The sequence below is a fragment of the Choloepus didactylus genome, chromosome 9, assembly GCF_015220235.1.
Source record: "Choloepus didactylus isolate mChoDid1 chromosome 9, mChoDid1.pri, whole genome shotgun sequence".
Taxonomy (NCBI): Eukaryota; Metazoa; Chordata; class Mammalia; order Pilosa; family Megalonychidae; genus Choloepus; species Choloepus didactylus.
This window is the reverse complement of record NC_051315.1, coordinates 112,141,233-112,163,589: the sequence shown is the minus strand read 5'-3', so window position 1 is coordinate 112,163,589 and position 22,357 is coordinate 112,141,233. Positions and strand designations below refer to the sequence as shown.

At 52.5% G+C, this 22,357-nt stretch overlaps 4 protein-coding genes across 7 annotated transcripts in view; 3 read left to right on the top strand and 1 right to left on the bottom strand.

The window, feature by feature from the left end:
- Positions 1-1,017: 1,017 nt before the first annotated feature.
- RETREG2 (reticulophagy regulator family member 2) lies at positions 1,018-6,585 on the bottom strand. Its single transcript, XM_037848940.1, has 9 exons — positions 6,199-6,585; positions 5,793-5,899; positions 5,057-5,087; positions 4,573-4,708; positions 4,059-4,143; positions 3,611-3,754; positions 3,345-3,439; positions 3,019-3,154; positions 1,018-2,769 (listed from the first exon to the last, which is right to left on the bottom strand). The coding sequence occupies exons 1-9, from the start codon at positions 6,477-6,479 to the stop codon at positions 2,147-2,149; spliced, it is 1,638 nt and encodes a 545-aa protein (XP_037704868.1). The 5' UTR covers positions 6,480-6,585; the 3' UTR covers positions 1,018-2,146.
- Positions 6,586-7,841: 1,256 nt separating this feature from the next.
- Positions 7,842-12,358, top strand: CNPPD1 (cyclin Pas1/PHO80 domain containing 1). 2 transcript variants are annotated; one of them, XM_037848941.1, is made up of 9 exons: positions 7,842-8,079; positions 8,250-8,417; positions 8,515-8,623; positions 9,185-9,266; positions 9,431-9,551; positions 9,635-9,763; positions 10,297-10,358; positions 10,749-10,866; positions 11,122-12,358. In XM_037848941.1, the coding sequence occupies exons 1-9, from the start codon at positions 8,011-8,013 to the stop codon at positions 11,665-11,667; spliced, it is 1,404 nt and encodes a 467-aa protein (XP_037704869.1). In that variant the 5' UTR covers positions 7,842-8,010; the 3' UTR covers positions 11,668-12,358. The 2 variants fall into 2 exon arrangements, with proteins under 2 accessions (XP_037704869.1, XP_037704870.1); XM_037848942.1 differs by lacking the exon at positions 8,250-8,417 and having other exon boundaries at positions 7,846-8,079.
- A 155-nt stretch (positions 12,359-12,513) lies between these two features.
- On the top strand, positions 12,514-19,823 carry SLC23A3 (solute carrier family 23 member 3). Of its 2 annotated transcripts, XM_037848938.1 has the most exons (12): positions 12,514-14,156; positions 14,307-14,464; positions 14,583-14,680; positions 14,890-14,963; positions 15,130-15,311; positions 15,638-15,761; positions 15,916-16,030; positions 17,014-17,267; positions 17,799-17,904; positions 18,197-18,364; positions 19,320-19,415; positions 19,511-19,823. In XM_037848938.1, exons 1-12 carry the CDS (start codon positions 13,989-13,991, stop codon positions 19,801-19,803), a joined length of 1,836 nt encoding a protein of 611 aa, XP_037704866.1. In that variant the 5' UTR covers positions 12,514-13,988; the 3' UTR covers positions 19,804-19,823. The 2 variants fall into 2 exon arrangements, with proteins under 2 accessions (XP_037704866.1, XP_037704867.1); XM_037848939.1 differs by lacking the exon at positions 12,514-14,156 and having other exon boundaries at positions 14,322-14,464; positions 14,554-14,680.
- Positions 19,712-22,357, top strand: part of NHEJ1 (non-homologous end joining factor 1) — a 101,253-nt gene continuing 98,607 nt past the window's right edge. The window contains exon 1 of one of the 2 annotated variants that reach the window (XM_037848945.1): positions 19,712-19,829. The gene's annotated coding sequence lies outside the window, so the exon portion shown is untranslated. Of the gene's footprint in view, positions 19,830-20,817; positions 20,911-22,357 lie in introns of those variants that run through there. The other variant, XM_037848944.1, reaches the window with a different exon arrangement.

Sequence of the window (22,357 nt, the reverse complement as noted above, 5' to 3'; positions counted from 1 at the left end):
TTATGAGCAGCTACATTACACTCTAGCTCAGTTTGATTTACATTAAAATGCACTCCCAACCCTGTCAAAAATGTTAGCCAACTCTTCTCTCACTTTGCACTTCTATAGTTGATTTTTCTAGACCTAATTGTAGGTTTCACATTTCTATTGATTTTTCTTTCACTCATATAAAAAGCTTTTCCTTGTCCCCTTTCATCACAGTGCATGAAATAAACAGTTTACCTGATAATGGAAAAAAAAAATTATAGCTAAATAAGCAGCAGCCAGCAGGCAAGGGTGAATGTCAAGAATGGACCCTCATGGAAAAAACTCCAAAACTATGGTTTTGATTCAGCTACAGGCCTCTGACTCTATCCTCAAACTGCAAATTTAAAATGGAAATAGATTAAAAGTGGGGCACATGGGAGACCCTGTCTTTCTGATTGGTTAATCCTATTTTTTTTTGAATTGCCTATTTGTTGATAGAATAATTTTCCCATTTTCTCAGAGCTCTAGATGATTAAAAGATGTTTCTTCATGACACAGAACAGGACAGCAATCAGCTCTGAAAGATTGTCTCTCAGGCAAATGTGAAACAAATGGAAAATTCTCATGTTTGGGGGACATGGGAAAGAAATCAACCTCAAAAGACAGGTAGCTCTGCCATATGGTACCTCCAACTGAAGGCTGAGGATGTAAACTCGTAAAGGAGGCCATCTTCTCAGTTCTGGGCTTTAACTAATGATCTTCCCCAAAGAGGAAGGATTGCCAAAAGTCCTTCCTTTGTGAAGCCAAGAAAATAGATGAGTTCTCTATTGTTCCCAAGTCCTTGAGTTATCTTCACACACACACACACACACACACACACACACACACATACACACACACACACACAGCTTGTTTGGCTTCCCCAGTTGCTAAGCAATAATTTTAGTATCTTCATGGGTGAGGATTTCTTAAAAGACAATTGAGGCTGAAGGCAACATGGTAGAAAGCAATTCTAGTCCCAAATTTCTGTTGATTGGGAAGACAACGCAGTTTCCTCCGGTGTATACTTTATTCACACATGCTAAATCTCACTAAACATACCACGCTGTCAGGGAAGATGGCTAAGAGGAAGTGAGGGCTGTTGGGTAATCCTTGTTTCTGGCCTTGTTTTGTACCAAGGAAAACAAACAGCTAGGAGCAAAACTTGAGACAAGGGGTAAGGGGTGAGGAGGGGGCCAAGCACAGTGTGGGAGACAGTTCACGGTGAGGCAGGCAAGTAGCAGCAGTTCTAGCCAATTAACATTTTATTTTTCCGATCAACACCTGCACAGATGTTACTGTTCACTTTCCTGACCCCAGTAGGGGGTCCCACCACACTTAGACCACCCACGGCCCAAAAAAGCAGGTCTCCTCATTCCTCCCTAGGGCAGTAAGGAGACACCTCATCCTAACAAGACAGAACTCACGCTCACCAACCCCAGTGCTGGTGGATGTACTGTGGGATCCCTGCTCTCCTCCTGTATCATTAAAAGCCAGGATAAACTAGTGTGAAAGTGCAATGGGGGTTACAATGGGTAGTGGTCTAGGTGCCTAACTACTGCCTGATCTGCCACCCCAGGTTTAGTCTCTTATCTCCCAGACCAGGAACCTCCCTAAAGCTTAGCCAGTTCCTGCTGGGAGAAGCTGGGAAAATGTGGGGGTTGAAGTGCTAAGGAGAGCACACAGCAAGGAAATAAAGCAGAAAGGGACAGGAGAGAAAAATGATAAAGTGCCTGAGCTAAACAATCAAGTGGGACATGAGGGCAGAGCAGCACAGGTCCCTGAGGATAGGAGGAAAAAAGGGGTAGACCACCAGGGCTTGGGGCAGAGTGGAATGAGAATAAAGATGAGACAGGGAGGCGAGTGCAGGCTGCAGGAAGGACTTCCTCAGGCCTGTTCGCATCCACTAACCCAAATGTAAAATTATTTACAGACTTAAAACCGATCCCAGGCACAGGTCCTGTACCAGGCCTGGGACAGCAGGCAAGCAGGCAGGCAGGCAGGGAGTGGGTCAACTGGCTGCTATCCCATAGCCAGCTTTCCCACCCAGTGCCCCTCCCCAGGCAGGAGGGAAACGAGGAAAACAACGACACTGCTAGCCAGGAAACCCTACTGTGCCTGCAGCTCCCTCTCCCATGGCTCATGGCGCTGCCATGGCCTGAGCTTCTTGGTCTGACTGTGCCAGAGACACGGTGTCAGGCCCCAGGGGTGGAGGAGGTGGAGCATCAGGGGGCTTTGGGAGTGTCTCTGGCCCCAAGCCAAGCTCTGCATTCAGCTGCTCCAGCTCCCCTTGATCCAGCAACTCAAAGTCCTCAGTGGTGAGTGCCTCTTCTTCCTCAGGGGCAGGCAGGGGCTGGGGTGAGTCCTGGGGAAGAGGTGGGAGTACTGAGGGGGAGGGGACTGGGTCACTTTCAGCAAGGCAACGTGGGGGAGACAGGGTGCTGAGCAGAGTGGTGAGGTCACCACTCACTGTCTCCGGGCTCAGTGTCTCCACCGGTCCCCCAGGGGAGCACTTCACTCCATCTGTGGAGGACCCTGCCCCATTGAAGTGTGTGTTCACAAAGTGCAGGGGGGATGAGAGCCGAAGCAAGGTTTCCTTGGCTGCCACATCTTCCTCCTCCTCTGAGTCCAGGGCTTGCCTTGAGAGGGCCTGACGGGGGCCCAGCAGGTCTTCGGGTGGGGCCAGCTCTGCTTCCTCTCCCTCCCCCATCTCCCTGCTCAGGGCTTCTTCCGGCTCACTTGGCAGGCTCTGCTGGTCCAAATCTGTGCAGAGAACAAACAGTCAGGACTGGGCCTGCCATTCTGATTGACCAGAACAGGCCAATCAATTTAAAGATGAGAACCCAGGATACGAATGCTGGGCCAAGCCTGAGACGTTAAGGTCTTTAAGGAGCTTGGAGTAGAATTAGAGGGCCAGTTCCCCAGAGAGAATAATCATGAGGGGCCAGAGAACACAACCAGCATCCTAGGACAGGGGACAGGAAGATCAGGAGGGGCAAAGGGCTCCCATACCCTCAGATACATCTGTCAGTTGTGGAGTAGTGGCCCGAGATACAGAGAAGCCGCCACTCTCCAATATAGAAGCTTCCTCATCTGACAGCTCTGAGTCTGTAATGGCCAAGGCCAGTGCTGTTTTCTTCACATCCACCTGCAGGAAAACCAGGATGATTACAAGAAGTGAGGGGACGAGAAAACCAATTTCTCATGATTGCCCCACCCTGTCCCACCCCTGAATTATCTCTGCTTCCCACCCTGTGGGAAGCACATGTGGGAAAGATGATCAGAAAACTCCTCCCCCAGCCTTCTATTTGCACCCCATCCCCCTCCCTGGACCTCACCACTGGGGAGAAGCCAGCCAGTTCTGCCTCGCTTTCACTCTCTGTCTCTGCCAGTGGCTCATCCCCTCCTGGGGGTACGTTCTTCCCCTGCCGCTCTGGAGGAGGCAAGAGCAGTAGGGCAGTGACCAAGTAGGGACACTGGGGTGGGGATAAGGGTAAATATGCATGGCCAAGAGATGGAAGAGTATCTAAATTCCAGGGCATTTCACAACTGTAAGCCAAGGCCTTCCCCACTTTGGCCTTCCTGGGTTAAGAGATCCCCTTACTCTTCTTGTCGTGTTTGTGGTGCAGGGCATCGGGTTCCGCCTTCATGCTGTAGTCCAGCTGCATGAGCAGGGGCTCAAGGCGTGTGTACATCCGCTGGATCAGCTCATGATAAACCACCAAGGGCCAAAGCAGGATACTCAGCACTATGGGTTAGAGAAGCCACTCAGTGCTCCTTATGCCAGTTTCCTAAGGCCATTCAAACTGGTCCTTCAACAGGAAGGGCAAAAGGAAGACAAAGCCCTTTCCTGAAGCTGTGCCAACCTCTTCCCTCCATACCCACTGCCCTCCTCCCCAGAGGACTCTTCCAATTAGTAATACTACAATATCCCTAGAAACCTCTGTAAACAGGTAACTGAGCAGAGAGAGCACAGTCCTCCCTCAGGGTCAGTCCACAGAAAGAAGACAAGAAGAGAGCTCTGAGAAAGGCAGGGACTATGCTCTACTCACAGACAATGTAGGAAATCATAATCCCTGGAACGTAGTGTCCCAACACTGCCAGCATGGCACAGCCAGAGCAGACTCGAGCACAGAACTACAGAGAAGAGTACAGGGTCTGAGGAGAGCAGGGGGCTGAGACGTGAGCCCCACCCAACTGGGTAAGAAATTACTGCTCAGCTGGGAGAAGGATGGGTATGCCCTCTAGGAATTTCGTGATCCCAGTCTAGTCAAAATGCTGCCCAAGGCCACCAATTCAGGAAGCTTCCAGTATACACCACCAAACAACTATAATTTGGACTGGTCTTGCCTTGGCAGGAGGCAGTGTTAGAACAGCAGAAGCTTATTCCCTGAGGCCAGCCTGCCTCCTGTACCATGTTATTACATGTAAATACAGCCTCAAGGAGGCAGCCAGGCCTCTTCCGTCAGGATCTCTAACCAGGGAGGTCACATCACTTCTCCCCATCCTCTTACCTCTTTCCCCAGAATGCACAGGGAACTGTTGTGTGGCATAGGGGGATATTACCTGAGCTGGATTCTGCCTCTTATACTGCAGCAGCTCTTGCAGGTGAATCTGGAAGGTGAGCCAGCTCTCAGCCAGGTATCTGCATAACTCGGGCACGCTCAGCAGGTGTGGCCGGGCGCCTGACCCTGCACCCTCACTGGGGAGACATGAATGACCCCTGGAGGCTTCAGATACCAGTTTCCTAGGCACTTAAATCCCTCTAGGAATGCCAATGAGGTTTTAGTGTAAGGAAGCAGACAACTCCACCTCCAGAAGGGACGCTGTCCTAGTCATGTGAAGCAAAGCCCAGAGCACCATGGCCGCTGTCCAACAAAACACCCATACATGAACCTATAACCAAGCAAACTCTGTGGCTTATTACCAGTCCATTCACTATGCTAGGATCTGTGCCTGCAGTTTCTGCAAGATTGCCCCACACTGTGTTAACGTCGGCACAAGTGAGACAGGATTTGGGCATTTTCTTCAAGACGTGGCCTGTACTCACCTGTCAGAGTGTGGCTCCTCTGGTGATGATGCTACAGAGAGAGAAGGGGAACAAATTACTGAGTGGTAGGGGTCCTGGCAGACACTTCTCAAGGCAGAAACAGTTGTCCCTTTTCTACAAATGGCAAGTCTACAAATGGCAAGAAGAATTACACTGTTACTGTTGTCTGTTTGCCTGTCTCCTTTTTAAGATTTTCCCTTTTCAAACACAAAAAGCACTTCTTATTCATATTTATATCCCAAGCAACTCACACATTGCTTGGTACCATATTTATTTTCCAAGCAATTTACGTATTGCTCCGAAATGCCTATTAAATAAACATATGGATAACAACAAAAACAGTAAGAATAGATGTTAATACTTATGTTTCTTATCATGGATGAAATGCTACTGTAAGCACATAACATGTAATAAAACAACTAATCCCTATAAAGCAATTTTTGTCTCTCCTGTTCCACAGATGAGGAAACTAAGACAAAGAGACTGAGTGACTTACACAGAATCTCACACATAGGAAGTCCCAAAGCAGAGTCCAAATTCTTAACCACTACACCATCAGTAACACTGACTTTGGGAAAGGGTCAATTCCCCATTTCCTAAGTTTGTTTTTTTTTGGGTGGGGTGGGGTGGGGGGGATGCCTAGGAGGCAGGAGCCTGCTGTACATTTGCCTCACCATTAAACTAACCAGCGAGGTAAGGCACGAAGTGCACAATGAATCAATGAACCAACACTCACCTGAGACCTCAGGGAGAAAGCGAGGCTGCCAGAGATCCAGGAGAAGATAGGCCAAAAGTGAGATGCTGAGTAGGAAGAAGGGCCGAAGGGACGACGAAGAGAGCAACCTTAAGGGGAGATAGGAATCTCAGCCGGTCAATGAGAGAAGAGAGACTCCTCGATCCATCGCAAAAGGCAAAAGCACCCAGCGATGAGGGGAATGGAAACCTCCAGGCCTGCCTCCGCGACCCAAAGATCGGGGAATGGGGCACCCCAGGTGGGCTCTCTGCCTTTAAAAACTTGGGGTTGAGTTACCCCCTCCAAGCCAAGCGATAACCCCCACAGATCGGGAAATGGTACAGTGGGCCCCTCCCGCCCCCGCTCTCCCGCGCAGCCCGGCCCCGCCCCCCTCCTCCGCGGCCGTTACCAGAAGAGGCCGTTGAGCGCAGCCGCCGTGACGAGGCTGTGCAGCGGCTTTTCCCACACCAGTAGCCGCTGCGCCGCCACCAGCACCGCCTCCCAACCGCGTAGCCGCAGCCACAGCGTTGTGGCCAGACGTCCCACCGCCTCGGCAGTGGCCGCCTCCTCCTCCGCCTCGCCGGTGGCCTCACCCATGCCTAGGCTAAGCCCCAAGCCCAGGCCGAGGCTCAGGCCCAGCCCCGGGCCCCCTCCCGCGCCGGTATTACCGCCGCCACCGCCGCTCGCCATAGCCCCGCCGCAGCCGCCGCCCGAGCCCGCGAGGAGCCAGGGCTGCGCGGCCGACGCCGGGGACGCGTCAGGCGGAAGGGGGCGCACGCCGCGGAGACTGCCGCGGAGGCCGCGGACGGGCGTCACGTGACGGCGAAACGACGACGGGCGCGTCACATGACGCGGCTTAACCGCCGGGAAGGGGCGGCCGGCGCCTGCGCGCAGGCGGTTGCCGGTGACCCTGCTCTTACGCAGGTGCGTGTTCTGGCTGCTGAAGTCGTGACCCGGGATCTTCGTCAGGGCGGTGTGTGTCTCTACCTGACCTATGGACTATGGATCGGCGTTTCCCCACCCCAGCCCTTGTTTTCCTTCCTGGACAGGCAGGGCGGATAGGACGTCTGGTGCTGGCCCGGTTTTCCCGGTGTGATGCGGCCGGGAGAGGCGAGAAGTGGGCTTCCAGAGGCCGGGGATCCCTCCTAGGATCTGCTCAGGAAGGGCGGCGGCCGTGGTCACGTTAGTCAACTCTCGACGCGCTCGTCTTTCCAGTTCCCTCCCCTCAGCAATAAACACTAGCGCGTGACTCGGCAGACTTAAAAACTGTCTCACCTACTCAGAAAAGTTGTTCGCCTCTTCCGCCTCCACATATCGGAGTTTCTCCCTCCCACTTCTGAAGGTTGAGGGAGTGGGGAGTTTAAAAATAAAGCCTCGCGACGTGCTGTTTACTTCTGGGGGGCCATGTTATTACCATTTCTTGAGGCTTACAACGTACCAGGGGTATCGTATTCTCTGGAGACTGTTCAATCCCTGCAATAACCCTACAAAATACGTAAATAAGCTTTTTGGAATTTTAAACTATACTAAAGGGTTTAGAGCGAAAAGTAAGATCCCCTTCCACCTTGTCCACGGTTAACGCACTAAGACGTGTATCCTTTTACATGCTTTTGTACACTGCTGAGTGTCTTATCTCGCCTTTAATAAAAAGTGGGAGCAACTCGCTGTTCTGCGCCTTGTTTAATTCGTATTGACATCTACATCGGTACGAAATGGTCTGCCTCGTTTATGCAGTGTCCCGGTTTCTCAGACAATGGCCCGCGGGGGCTCAGCTGTGACTTGCTGGGAGATTGAGATCAGGAAGCCGACCTCAACCCACCCCGCGGTCGGGGCCGGCGACACGGCCGAGCGTGCGGCAGGAAGTGCCAGGCGCCGACTCGCCCGCGACGCCCGGGCGGCTCGTGAACGCCGGACGGACGCGCCGCGCAGCACGGCAAAGTGCGTGCCTCGCACAGGGTCTCCACTCCACTCCACTCCGCGAGGTGAGCGCCGATCCGGGCTCCCGAGGCCTCGAACCCCGCTGGGGGCGGAACAGGAAGAGGCGCCCGCCTTCCTGGGCCCCGCCTGCCGCCGCCGGCGCGAGGGGAGGGGGCTGCCCGGGAGAGGGCGGCGGCCGGCACCCGGGAGGCAGGTGGAACGGGCGGGTAGGGCAGGTTCCACGGTCCCCTTACGACTCGTCCCCTTCCCTTCCGCCCCTCGCAGGGCGGCGGCCGACGGCGCGATGGACCTGGCTGGGCTCCTACTGGACGAGGAAGGCACCTTCTCCCTCACCGGCTTCCAGGACTTCACGGTGAGTAGAGACTCGCCCTTTCCCCGGCCTCCCGATCTCAGACCCGGGACCCCGGGCGCTCCTCTCCGGGCCCTATTGAGACGCGAACTCGCCTGACTGCCGTGTCCGGGAACCAGGCGGCAGCCGCTCGGGTCGTTCTAACTCGAGGCCCCGGCCTCTTGGGCCCTTAGGGAGAGCCTCGGGGTACGGATGGGAGTGAGGGTGGCCACCTTTCTCCGAGGACCTCTCCCGCGGAGACCTCGGTGGAGAAGCTTCCTTTTTCTGTGAATCAGGCAGCCATTGGTAAACAACCCGGAGAACACGGGGCTGGGTGGGGCACAGGCCCCACTGGCAGCGAGGTGGGTCTCCCCCCCGCACGCCCCTTCCAGACCGGACCTCCATCGTACCCTTCCTTCCCTGCCCTTCACCTTCCATCACCCTCCTGCCCTGTTTCAGTTCCTCCCGGGACACCAGAAGCTGAGTGCCCGCATCCGAAGGAGACTCTACTATGGCTGGGACTGGGAGGCCGACTGTAGCTTGGAGGAGCTCTCCAGCCCTGTGGCAGGTTAGGCAGTGTTGTGTGAGTGCACGTGAGAAGCATGAACATGGGGCTGTCAGGGGTCACCCGTATGACTGTTGGCTTACCCCGTGAGCTGAACTGTCTCTTCATAGCTAGCTCATTGTTATTCGGTTCAAGAACCTGGTTTTTGTTCCATTTTTACTCAAAAAAGTAAAAACAAAAACATAAAAGAACATTGCTGGTTTGTAAGTCTGTATCATTCTCGACTTGTGTACCAGAAGCTTTTTTTTTTTTTTCCGAGAACATTTATTGTATATTTCCCAAGTAAACAAAGCGTGTTTATTTTTTAAAGGAACAAGAGTTGAAAGCAATTCTGGGTAATTCCAGGTGACAAGGAAATAAGCCTTCCTCCTGCAAGAAGCTGAAATTCACACGTGGAATAGGCTTTTTGTCTCAGTGTGGGAGAATTGAGTATCTGTTTTGTTACTATTTTGTTACCTACATCAAGGCCTGAGATAATATGGATCTAGGTCTTGTGCTGGTAGCAGTAGGGATTGAAGGAGGAGAGTTGTTTGCTCACTCTGCTTTCCTTCTACCCCTTTGCAGACATCGCTGTGGAACTGCTCCAGAAGGCAGCTCCCAGCCCTATTCGCCGGCTCCAGAAGAAATATGTTGCTCATGTGTCTCGGTGAGCCTGGAATTGAGGGGGACAGGATGAGAGTATTTGGGCCCTGAGAGAAGGGAATGTTTACCTCTAAAGAGAAGATATAAAAACACAAGGATGAGCATCATAAGAGTTACAAGAGCTGAGAGACTCTTGGGTTCAATTACTGATCTTTTCTTACCCCCCAGGGAAGCATGCATCTCCCCATGTGCCATGATGCTAGCTCTGGTCTACATTGAGAGGCTCCGGCACCGAAACCCGGACTACCTCCAGCACGTGTCATCCTCTGACTTGTTTCTGATCTCCATGGTAAGGTGCCCCCCCTTCATCTCCCTGGTGAACCAGGAACTGGGTGTCAGGCTCTACTGATAACACCCCTCCTTCTTCTGCAGATGGTGGCCAGTAAGTATCTTTATGATGAAGGCGAGGAGGAGGAGGTCTTCAATGACGAATGGGGAGCAGCTGGGGGTGTGGCTGTGCCCACTCTCAATGCTCTGGAGAGGGGCTTCTTGAGTGCCATGGTGAGCAGCTGTTCTCTGTCTTGCTGTGCTTTCCTGGACCCTCTTTATGTACCTTTCATCCTTTGTCTTTTCTGTCTTATTCTCTGTTGTTTTTTCAGTTCTCTGCCTGCTTGTCTCCCTCCTGTCCTCCTTGTGTCTTTCCTTTTAGTGTCTATGTCTCCTAGCTCTTCAAAACTAACCATGTTCATGGAGCGGTAAGGCCAGGAGTGGAGTATTTCCTTCCCTCCTCCATTCCTTCAGGGCCCCTCAGTACTTGAACACTCTGAGTTGGAGCTTATCCTATCAGGTTCTGGTTTTTTGCTTCCAGACTTCTGTCTCTCAACTCTGAGCTTCCTTTGGGCACAGATCATGCTCAGGGCTGTTTTCTCTCTCTTGCCCTTAATGGAGGGTATAATATGAAATCATATATGTTGTGATTGAGTTAATGCATAAAGCACTTGAGACAGTGTCAAAGAAGCGTTAGTTGTGGTGGTGGTTGTAGATGCTCATAGCCAAGTCTGGTTTGTTACCCATCTCTCTCTTTCTGCCTACAGGACTGGCACCTCTACACAGACCCTCGGGAGATCTTTGAGGTGCTGAGCTGGCTGGAGAGCTGGTACGTTTTAGGAGTTGGGAAGAGGGGCTCGAGGGATTTGGGGGCTGAGGCCTGAGCTTTGAGAGCCAGAGATGAGGGTCCATGTAACTGGGGGGAATGAGGAGGCAAGGAAGAGAATTATCCAAGGTGGTAGTTCCCAAACCTGTCTGCCCACTTTTTAATCTCCTTTGGGAGGGTAAGGATGGCAGGAACTTACTTAAAATACAGATTCCTGGGCCTCACCTTCAGTTTCTGGTTCATCTGATAGGCAGGAATCTTTTCATTAGATAAGCTCCTCTGTATTTTCTGGTGGGTCCCTAGGGACTACTTAGATTCCAAGGAGTGTGAGGGCACCCTCCGGCTGGGTGCAGGTGAGTTGCAGACTCGCAGTTTTTTCTCCCTTCGCTCCAGCGTGGCTGAGCAGCAGGGGCAGCGGCGGGGCTGGTACACCTACACAGAACTGTGTGTGCTGCTGGAGCAGCCAGCCTGGCAGCTGGCCTTGGGCTCTCTCTGCCAGAGCCTGGCAAAGGTGAGGAGGGTCAGGAGGGATAGGGATTTGAGGGGGCAAGTGTGTAGGGTGGGATGATGTAAAGCAAATGCTGAAAGGCACAGTGGGTGGAGTTAGGGAGTCAATGGGTAAGGTGGGGTGTAAATGGCTACATAGAGCTCTAAGTTGAACACAGCGTTTCTGGAGAACAGGGAGTGGGTATATTAAAGACTGTCAGAAGCAGTTTTGAGAGGAAGGATACTTGGGCACTAATCTTTTTTATCCTCTCTCCTGCAGCTGTCTTGCTTGTTAGCCATGGCATATGTGAGCAGTGTGGCCCTAGCTGTGGCATCGGTTGCTGTAGTATACCAGTCCTTAGGGCTGTCATGCAGCCCCCCACCTGGCCCCCCAGACCTTGGACTGGCCTCCAGGTGCCTCTTGGAGCCCTGCATACCTTCTTCTATGCCACAGTGCCTGCCATCTTCTGCTAACTTCTCCAGCTGCCTGGAAGGGGACACAGGGCTGCGTTCAGTCTGGGGCAGTCTTCTGGCCTCATTGACTCCCCTGCCATTGCCTCCCCCGGACCCTCCTGCCCCACCCACCCTTCTCCATAACTGTCCCCTTTGCCAGAAGCTCCAGAAAGACTCCCCAGCCTGCCGTGCCTGCCACCACTCCAACCACACGGTCCCCACTGGGCCTCCCAGCCCCTGGTACCAGGCCCGTGGCCTGGCTCCACCCTGGTCCTGGAGCCTGATGCCCCCTCTGCTCCCCCAGCCCCAGAAATACTCCCTTTTCAGCATCATGGAGCTAGCCCGCCTCAAGTCTTTCATTTTCACAGGCTAGGTAGGGTTCTGAGAAATGGATTAAGAGGACTTGGGAGTCTAGAACCAGGGGGAAAAAGCTTGATTTAGATTCTCTTACCTCTCTGCAAGGTTGCCTGTCCTCCTGGGTGATGGAGCTGAAGGGGCAGTAGGACAGAAGGACTGATGGTCATTCGCTCCCCCAGATCTCAGTGGCTGGCTGCTTGGCTGGGGCAGTGAGTGCTAGGGAAGCTTCAGCTCGATGATCAGGGGTGTGTCACAGATGAACAGAGGTGAAACTTTTGTCTCTCCACCTCCCCTGGGTTCTTCTAGACTTTTGTTTTTGAGTTCCCTAGGATGGGAAGGTAAAGGGAAGTGGGACGAGGGAGGGAAGGAACCTTGACCTTGGTCTGTGTGATGTCTCTGAGGCTGGAGAGCCAGGGGCTGATGGGGCTAAGGTGGGAGCCGCTGAGGGAAGGCCGGGAGGGTGGGGATGGGAAGCCCTCCCCACACCCCTGCCCTGGGTGTATTCTGCTGAATCCAGGGATGGAGGAACCTTCAACTTTGATCTTTGTCTTCCAACTTTCTCCCCCTAGTGCCCTGCTCCTAGGCATTTCTTTCTTTTGGTTCCTCTTTTGATGTTCTCTTCTCAGGCCTCTTTTCAGCCACTGCTTTGTATCCGGGTTTTTCATGCTTTTGTAGAATTGAGGTTTCAATAAAGAATTTCAGTTGCATGGCCTGGTCTCTTCCTTCTACGGCAGCCCTTGATCTTTCTTCCCAGCATCTGCCTTCTAAGCTTCCCAACTTACTCATCCTGTCAGCTTGCAACTTCCTCATCCCATCATCTGAGCCCCATTTCAAAACTTTTCCCATCATTTGATAGGTAGGCTCCCATTTCAAACATCCCCTCGACCCTGTTCCCAGCACCCTGGGATGCCTTGCATGGCTGGACTTGGGGCATCGTGGGACACGAATGGTAACCACTTTGCCTGTGGTTGGCCCTGTCCATCATACAATTTGGTTGAGTACCATCCTTGTGGATCTGGAAACATATTTTGTGAAGAGGGGCCAAGCTGTGTATCCTGCAGAACCCCAGGAGCTCCTTGAGGGCAAGCCCCAAGGCTCACTCTCCAGCCCGACTTCCTCCCTGGTCTGACATGATGATAGTAGCTGATATTAAAAGAACTCCAAGACTGGGTTATCACTGGAAGAAGGAAAATAGTTACTCTGGGCCTCTATGCTGAGAGTATTTGGGACTGGCTAAGATGGTCCATGGAAGGGTGGTACTGCCCCCTGGGGGGCATTTTAGAAATTTATGGGGCATATTTTGGTTGTCACAAGAATTTGAAGGTTGCTACTGACCTTCAGTCTGCCTGGGACCTCCCTTACTATGAAGAATTTCCAAGGCAACTTTTGAATGATCTGCTGGACATCATGTCTATGAAAAACCTGCTTATGTTTATCTGGGCTTAGAATTATTTTCCATTTTCCATGGAAACATGAACTACTTTTCACACATTTTGCAAAGATTCAGTTTTCCGGAATGCACCTCTATGTAAGTTAAGAGAAAACTACTGATTTTTACCATTTTGCTAAGAGTTGTTCACCATTTTGGAAAATCAGGCCACCAATGGCAGCACTGCTTGTGGTATTTGTGTTGCCAATAAAACATTGTTATCAATTGCATTTGTCACAATTGGATTCACAGTGATTCTACATATGGGTATGGGGATTGGACTGTTTCATTGTCTTTTGGTTTATTACCAAGTTTTTCCTTGAAATCCATGTTATGGTAAATTGCTTTTCACATTTGTATGTATGTGTGTATGTATGTGTATATATAACTTTTCCTATGTATAGAAGTTAGGGCATGTTACGGAGTTGTGGTCATTGTTGTCATGTGTGTTGTAAGAGTATAGTATCCCTGAGTTTCATTTTGAGGTAGTCAGGGGGCTTGGTCCTGAAATGATTGAGAACTGAGGTTCTAATAGTGATGATTCTAAACGCTGGTGAGGAGGAAGGAGTAGGCTGCAAAATCTCCCCAGGTAATTTTGATAGGTTACCACCCTACCCCTCCTATCCCACTTCCCAGAGCACGACCCAGGAGTAGGGGTTCTGGATGGAGATTTTGGGGGGAGGAGTCCAGAACTTGGCTCCCCAGTTAATGGGTGATGGAGTTTGCACAAGAGCTGGGCAAAGGTGAAAGGGCTGTGTCCTGTCCCAAATCCCTTGTTCCTTCGCTCCGCTTCATTGGCACCCCCACCCCCTTCCCACCTCAAGCAGCTAACTCCACCCAAACGCTGACCTCTTTCTCTACTTAACTCTGGCCCAGGGTAGCCAAGGCAAGACAAAAGCCAGGGCAGCATGAGCCGAACACCCCTCCATCCCACCCTACTCCAACCTGTGGGCTCCCAGGATACCCTGGCTCCCCCGCTGTCGCCATCACCTGCTCCCCAGAGTCCCTCACCCCCCTCCTGGGTCTTTCCACATGGGCCTCCCGCCTGCGGCCTCAGCTGTCTTCTGGCTCTGCAGGTAGGAGGCAGAGGTGCAGGAGTTGGTCCTGGCTGAAGAAGGTGTTTTGGGGGGTGGATTAGGTGTGGCATGAGAGACCCGCCGGAAACAGGTATTTCCTGGTAGAGGAAGGTAACTGAGGACCACCGCTCTGTATTGCTCCTCCTGCAGCATATCCTGGTCCTGGCTTCTCTGCTCTGTGCTTCCCACCTGCTCCTTCTTCGCAGTCTTCCCCCAGGAGGACTCTCTTACCCCTCTGCCCAGCTCCTGGCCTCCAGCCTCTTTTCGTGTGGTGTGTCTACCACCCTGCAAACATGGATAGGCAGCAGGTGAGGGGACCTCCCTGGATAGAGATGGGGCAAGGTCCAGGGTGTAGGAGAGGTTCGGGGGAGCCCTGATTCCTGCCATGTGTTTCCAGACCTGTGAGGGCTGCTGCTGTTCCTACAGGCTGCCTCTGGTCCAGGCCCCGTCCTTAGAGTTCCTTATCCCTGCTCTGGTGCTGACCAGCCAGAAGCTACCTATGGCCATCCAGACACCAGGAAACTGTGAGTACAGAGCACAGGCATGGCGGGAGGGTAGGGTTGGGTGCTAACCTGAACATACAGCTATAGGTGGTGCAGGATTGAGATTGGGCAATGCGGGGACTGCTTGGCACTGTAGGGGTCTTGGAACTGGGCCAGGAGCCAGCTAGGACTGTAGAGCAGTGGGCTCCATCCCACCTCTTTCTTCTCTCCATGTCCCAAATCTTTCCCAGCCTCCCTTGTGCTGCGTCTGTGTGGGGGGCCTAGCTGCCATGGCCTGGAGCTCTGGAACACTTCTCTCCGAGAGGTGAGTGGGAGGGTGGTGGGGGGGATTGGGGAGGTCCTTGTTTCTATCATGCAGGGACTAGATGCTTTGGGGAGGGACCTATCCCTGGAATTAGTTAGGAGGTCCAAGCTGAGGCCAACTTGATTGAGCAGAATGTTCCTCTCCATTCTCTCCTCTCCTCCACCAGGTGTCCGGGGCAGTAGTGGTATCCGGGCTGCTGCAGGGCATGCTGGGGCTGTTGGGGGCCCCTGGCTGCTTGTTCCTGCACTGTGGGCCCTTAGTGCTGGCCCCCAGCCTGGTTGTGGCAGGACTCTCTGCCCACAGGGAGGTGGCCCTGTTCTGCTCTGCTCACTGGGGCCTGGCCTTGCTGTACGTGAGTCCTGAGAGTCGTAGAATGGTGACCAGTGGGGCATGGGGGACTGGGGGAAGGCTGAGCTGCTGGCCCTATCAGATTCAGCAGTGATCTGATCAGGGGATTTTGGATTTTGAACACTTTTTGGATTTTGAATCCAGGGCCTTTCCTGGATTTGGTTGCTCTGCCTGACTTCCACACTGTCGCCTCTGCCCTCATACCCTTCCTGCGGGAGCTTTCTTCTCTGCCACCACCTTTGTGGTGCTCTGTCCACTCCCACCTCCATCACCACCCCTCAGGATGCCTGCTTCCTCCTGCACCTGAAGCTCCTTCTCTCTCCTAGGCTTATCCTGCTCATGGTGGTTTGTTCTCAGCACCTGGGCTCCTGCCAGTTACCCCCACGGCCCCGGAGGCCAGCTTCAGCCTCTCCAAATTGTGCTCACATCCCCACCTTCCGGCTTGTCTCGGTATGTGGGGGTCCAGACAAGGGCAGTCGAGACTAGAGGGGCTGGCACAGAGCACCCGCTTGGCCTCCTACAATTTGGTGTCTGTCTACCCCTCCAAGGCTGGCTTGGAAGGTTCTTGGGGAAGGTTCTTTCCTGTCTCAGTCTTGCCCCTCAGGTGCTGATTCCTGTGGCCTGTGTGTGGATCATCTCTGCCCCTCTGGGTCTCAGCACAACCCCCCAGGAGCTGTTGCCCCACACCGAGGCTCCATGGTTTTGGCTGCCTCACCCAGGTGGGTTTCCTCCTAGTCCTCCCTCCTGTTGTTCAATAAGGACATCTGTGTCTTTGAACTCAAGATTTAATGAGTTTCATTTTTAAGCTACATTCTGTATTTTCTCAAAACATACAGGAGAGAGAAATTGCCAAGCCGAGGTCAATTCCAGTCTTATCACCTCAGGTGTTTTATTTGGATCAGTGTCTAGAAAAAAAAGCCGTCGTTTCTGTAGGCCCCATAACTCCCTGTGGATACTCCTAACTGATTTATACATTTGCATTCCCCCCATAGGCATTTGAGTTGGTGACAAGCACAAAATTTGCTTTGGAGGCATTGCATATGAAATCTGTTCATTCATTAATTTAATAAAGATCTGTTGCATGCTGTATGCTAGGTATGCGATGGGGACACGGTTATGAGCAGGACAGACACAGTACTTGCTCTCAGGGAGCTTACAGCCTATTGGGGTACTCAGAAATTAAGTGGTCACCTAAGAAATGTAAAATTGCCATGTGGTAAATGTAACAAAGGTGAGGTACATTGCACAGATGAGAGCTTATAATGGGAGAACTTCACTTCAGCAGGGAGGTCAGGAAAGGTATTCTTGAGGGAGTGATCATGAGCTGAGATGTGAGAGATGTGTATAAGCTAACTACATGAAGGCAGGAGAGAAGAGCATCTTAAGCAGAGAGAACCACACATGCAAAGGCCCTGTGGTGGTGGGAGGGAGATTAGCAAGTTCAAAGGCCTGAATCAAGGCTGGTGTGTCTGGATTCAGTGAGGTAGTGTGTGCTAGGGCTGGAGAGAAAGATCAGACCAAAGAGGACCTTGTAGATTGTGATAGAGATGGATAGTTATCCTAGAGTTCTGTGTTTTTGTCCCAGGACATTAATCTTCAAATACGATGGGTCATCTAGGATTCTTGTGGCATAGACTATTAGAGGCAGAAGGATGGTCTGGACTTGAGTCTGGCTCCAAGGCAGCTCTTTCTCCTTCCCCAGGTGACTGGGACTGGCCCTTGCTGACGCCCAGGGCTCTGGCCGCAGGCATCTCCATGGCCCTGGCAGCCTCCACCAGTTCCCTGGGCTGCTACGCCCTGTGTGGCCGGCTGCTGAACCTGCCTTCCCCACCTCCGCATGCCTGCAGTCGAGGACTGAGCCTGGAGGGTCTGGGCAGTGTGCTGGCTGGGCTGCTGGGGAGTCCCATGGGCACAGCATCCAGCTTCCCCAACACAGGCACAGTGAGTCTCATCCAGGTATGGTCCTTGGAACGGGGAGCAGGGGTGGGGGTGGGGACTGGAGGTGTAGAAGGAAGGGAATTGCACTGATTTAGTGCCAGCTGTGCCCAGCACTCTGCCAGGTACTTCATTCCAGTGATCTCATTGAGAGAGATGCCTGGAAGTGGTATATGGGATTGGGAGTGTAAGGAGGACACTAAATCCCTACTGAACTCTTTGTATGCATTAGGCAGCATGCCAGGGTTGGGGTTCCAGTGAAGACCAAATCAGATAAAGACCTTGACCTTTTGTGGACTTCATAGAGAAGGAGACCAACAAAACTAAACAAACAAACAAACAGTAATAAGATAATTTCAGTGATAAGTGCTGGTTGTTGTGACAATGGCTGAGTAAGTAAAGGGGGCACTGTTAGATAGAGTGGTCGGGGGTGCTTCTTGGAGGAGGTAACACTGGAGCTGAGATGCAGCTGATGAGAAGGAGCTGGCCAGGTGCAGACCTGAGGACAGTCGAGGTGGGATCTGTGTTTTCCAGTGTCTCTTCTTCACATAGGCTGGATCCCGGCAAGTGGCCCACTTAGTGGGGCTGATGTGCCTGGGGCTTGGGCTCTCCCCCAGGCTGGCCCAGCTCCTCACCACCATCCCGCTGCCTGCACTTGGTGAGTGGATGTATCAGCAGGGCTGGTATTGGGCTGGTACCCACCAATATGGCCGGACTAGTTCTTTCTGAATATCTTCCCCAGATGGATGGAATGAATATGTGTGTCTGCTGCCCTCCTTTTCTCAGTCCAGCATCTTGGCCTCTTGACTGAGCTCCTGGGCTTCTTACAGAATCAGATGAGCCTTTTGCTGGTTTCTGCCCCCCCCTCTCCCTGAACTTGCCTGGCCTTGCACTATCCCCAGCTATGCCAGCCCTCTTCCAACTGCCTTGATTTTCTCCATACGAGACAGGTGGGGTGCTGGGGATGACCCAGGCTGTGGTACTGTCTAGTGGATTCTCCAGCTTCCACCTGGCTGACATTGACTCTGGGAGGAATGTCTTCATTGTCGGTTTCTCCATCTTCATGGCCCTGCTGCTGCCAAGATGGCTTCGGGAAGCCCCGGTCCGACTCAGCACAGGTGGGAGGAATGGGGAGTGGGAAAGCAAGGACCTGAACCTTCAGGCCCTCTGGATTCCTGGTCCCACACCCTTCTCTGGGCTTTGGTGTAAACAGTTCATTCATATGTTTAACAAATATTTACTGAGTACCATGCTAGCAAATCAGAATACAGTGATGCCCCTGGTGTTACAGTCTAGTTGTTACAGTCTAGTAAAAGAGATGAGATGTGTAGGAAAATAACAAGAAAGGTTCAGATAAAGAGCAGTGGTGCCTGGAGCTGAGGGTGATGGCTTCTGTTTTAGATGCTCCAGGTAAGTTGCATGGAGAAAGTAACCTTGAGCTGGTCTTGAAGGATGGTAAGATTTAAGCATATTTGGTGAGAAGGAGGTAATTTCTGATGGAGGAACCATCATAAATACAGACATAGAATTAGGAAGTCATGGGGATATACTGGGAGCAGCAAATGGCTTAGTTAGTCTAGAGCAGTAATTCTCAATCAGGGATGATTTTGCCCCCCAGGAGACATTTGGCAATGTCTGAAGACATTTTTGGCTGTCACAAATGGAGAGGGAGAATATGTGTTACTGGCATCCAGTGGGTAGAGGCTTGCTAAGGTTGAGAAACCAAGGCTAGAGCAAAGAAGGTAAGAAGTGGGAGATAAGGTTGGCACTTTTAATACCAACTTTCCAGAGAAAGGGGTCTTGAAATAGTCAAAGCATTTCTGGATGGTGCATGGAATCTCAGAAGTTAGAGTGTTGAGCAGGAATCCTGTGGGAAGGGCCTGGGAAATGGAGCATAGAGGAGCAGGGGAGGGGTGTGTGGGGGGTGTCAGGGTGGAGGTGGCACAGATAAAACGACAATTCAGAAAAATCTGACCTTAGTCCAAGATTTAAGTTTAGGCCTAGAAGGATTAAACTCCCTGGACTCGGCTGGGATCAGAGTTCTCTCCTCTCCCTGGTCCTAATCCCCTCTAGGCTGGGGCTCCTTGGATGTGTTACTGTACTCATTGCTGGCAGAACCCATCTTCCTGGCTGGAGTTTTGGGCTTCCTTCTTGAGAACACCATTCCTGGTAAGTTGAGGCCAGGCCCTAGCAGACTGGGGAGTGGTAAGGAAGTCATCACCCCTCAGGATGGGCAAGGACCTGACCAAACTCTTTTCTTACAGGCACGCGACTTGAGCGAGGCCTAGGTCAAGGGCTGCAATCTCCTTTTGCTGCCCCAGAGGCTCAGCTGCCTCAGAAGTACAGGGAGAAGGCTGCTCAAGAGTATTGGCTTCCTTTGTCCATCCAAAATCTGTGTTCCTGCATCCCGCGGCCCCTCCGTTGCCTCTGCCAGCTGCCGGAGGACTCTGGAGATGAGGAAGGAGGGCCTTCTCAGCCAGGAGAGACAGAAGACTTGCTGCCTGGCTTTGGGGAGCCATGCCCTGGACCTAGCAGAGAAGGTCTTAGGTCCCAATAATTACTAGGACTCCTACTTTTGCCCTGGTTAGTATAGCTCCTATGCTCTACTTTCTCTTAGGGAGAGGATGTGTGTGTGTGTGTGTGTCTAACCTGGACCCACCCAAAGGTCCCATTTCCCAGTAGGTGTGGTGCGTCTCCTCTTAATTAGGCCTAACTGTTCCAAAGCGGGGGCTACGAATGAGATTTTGCCTCAGAATCTCAGCATTCACTTAACAAATATTTATTGAGCACCTCCCATGTGCAAGATCCCAGAATTATAAATATGAATAAGACAGGGACTGTGCCCTCTCAAAGGCACTTACAGTTTAAAATCAGCTTGTGATTAGTAACTGAAATGCAAAGCAGAAGGCAATCTGTAATAAACGTTCAAATAATGTTGTGGGAGCAAAGAGGAAGAAACGATGAATTCTGATTGGGTGCCAGAAGTGGGAAACGCTGGCCTTGACCAGTAAGGAGGATTTCTGGTTGGGGAAAATGGGTGGGGAGAATTTTTCAGGCTGAGGGATCAGCTTGGGCAAAACCATGAGTTGTACAAAGTAAGCATTAGGTGAGTTGAAGGGTTGCCAGTTTCTCAGTGGTAATGGGATGCATGGAGGGAGGGGGGGAGAGGTAAAGGCAGAGGATGAGGTCAGACGATGGTAGTTTTATGCCTAGGACATGCCTCCCTTCTCTCTAGTGCTGCTGAGGCTCCAAGAGATTACCTGGGAAACTCAATCCCCTCATTTTACAAAACAGGGAAGGGAAATGCCTTGAGTTTACTGACAAATCTAAATGCGGGAGCCCCTCTCCGCACCTCGTCCGGTTTCCCTTCTACTCCGCTAGTGTGACTCCAAAGAGCAACACTGTCCCTCAACCTTTCTACCAGCGGGCCCGCAAGAACCTCCCTCGCTTTCCGGGCCACCTGGGCGGTGAGCGCTGAGCGCGCCTTAAACAGCTGAGGGGCCCGCAAGCCCCGCCCACGTCAGGTTGGGCTCCGCTGTCGCCTCAAGACCCCGCCTCCCTGCGTGTGTGGGGGGGGGGTAGCGGCCTCTACTCTAGGCCTTTCGGTTTGTGCGGGCGGACGGGCCTGCAGCGACGAACGTGGGAGCTCTCGCGGCCGCTCACGGTAGGTGGGATCCGGGCCAGAGTCAGGGCCAGGGCCCGGGCCGGGCGGGAAGGGGCTGCTCGTACCCTGTGGGTTGGGCCGGGGAAGGGCGCTTTCTCCCAAAGGCGAGCGCGCGCGCGCGCGGCCCAGGTCCCTGGGGGTTGGGGTGGGGGGAAAGCCCCGGCGAGTGGGCGGGGCCGCGAGAACCGCGCGTGCGCAGTTTGCCTCCCAGCTGCAAGGCCGGGCTTGTGGGGCCTAAGAGAGTCTGTGGCTTGAGTGGGTTATTGGGCGCGACGAAGCCTCGGGTTGTGGGTTTTGTTACCACTTAAGGGTCGAGAGGCGCGCCTCAGTGCAGCTGGTGCTGTAAAATGGAAAGGCAGATGGCGAAGCCTCTTCTAGCTAGGGAAGATGGAAACTGGATACCAGGCGTGGCTCCCTGGGTGGGGCTGTGGTAATGGCACCGAGGGTTCGACCAGTCCCAGAGGGACGGGGCGTGGCCCAGCCCGCGTGGCCGCTGGGCCCTGCTGCTCTCTGCAGTGTGTCCGGGGAACTGCCGCTGAGCCGCATTCCGCCGAGCGGCGGAACCTTGATGCAGACACGCGTTCTCAGGCGACCCCGCCCCTGCTGTTGCCCCCAGCCCTCCTCACCCTCCACTCGAGAATATTAAACGGGTGGATCTGGCTAACGTGAATATTAAAGGTGGCCTTAAAGGAGAAAATAAAAGGTTGAGAAAGAAGGGTCACAGTCTCAGAACGGGACGCACGTGGTGGGAGCAGCCAACCGCGGCCTGTTGCTGAATGTGCCAGGCCTTTTTGGGGGGCCACTTGGCCCTGGCCAGTTTTTAAGGTACCCTGCTGTCTCCCATACAGTCCCAGTACAGTTTGAGTGTTCTGAGCTTCCGGATTTTTCGAAGTGATAGGCTGGGGTAAATCAACTGGATTTTGCTGACACACTGAGGGGATAAAAGGGCTTGGCGACTCACTTGAGACTGTGACCTTTGGCAGTGTGAAACTCTTGTCCAGTGAGGTCTGGCTTAATCATTCCTAGACGTTCTCTGCCCGTAGGAACAGCACATGAGAGATGTGGCCGAAATCCCTTCCTCCAAACACAAGGTTTTGAGGCTGCTGCAAATAAAAATCACAATATATATTTATATTTCACCTAATGACTGTCCGAATGAAATTATGTCACAAGGCCATACTTCAGAAACTAAATTGTGGGTGGAAGAATATGGCTTAGGCTAAGATAGACCTGCCTGCCCAGAGGAACAGAAGTGCTAATCGGATTTAACACAGGAATTTCATTTTGTATATTCTAAGATTTTTTCCCCTTTGGCACTTCTTTTCACTTTGTATTTATAGACTGAAATAATGAAGGAAATTATATCATCTTTTTTGTTTACCGGTAGGAAAAATTATCACACTTCCAGTCAAACAACCATAGTTACTGAACACCTACTAGGTTAAGG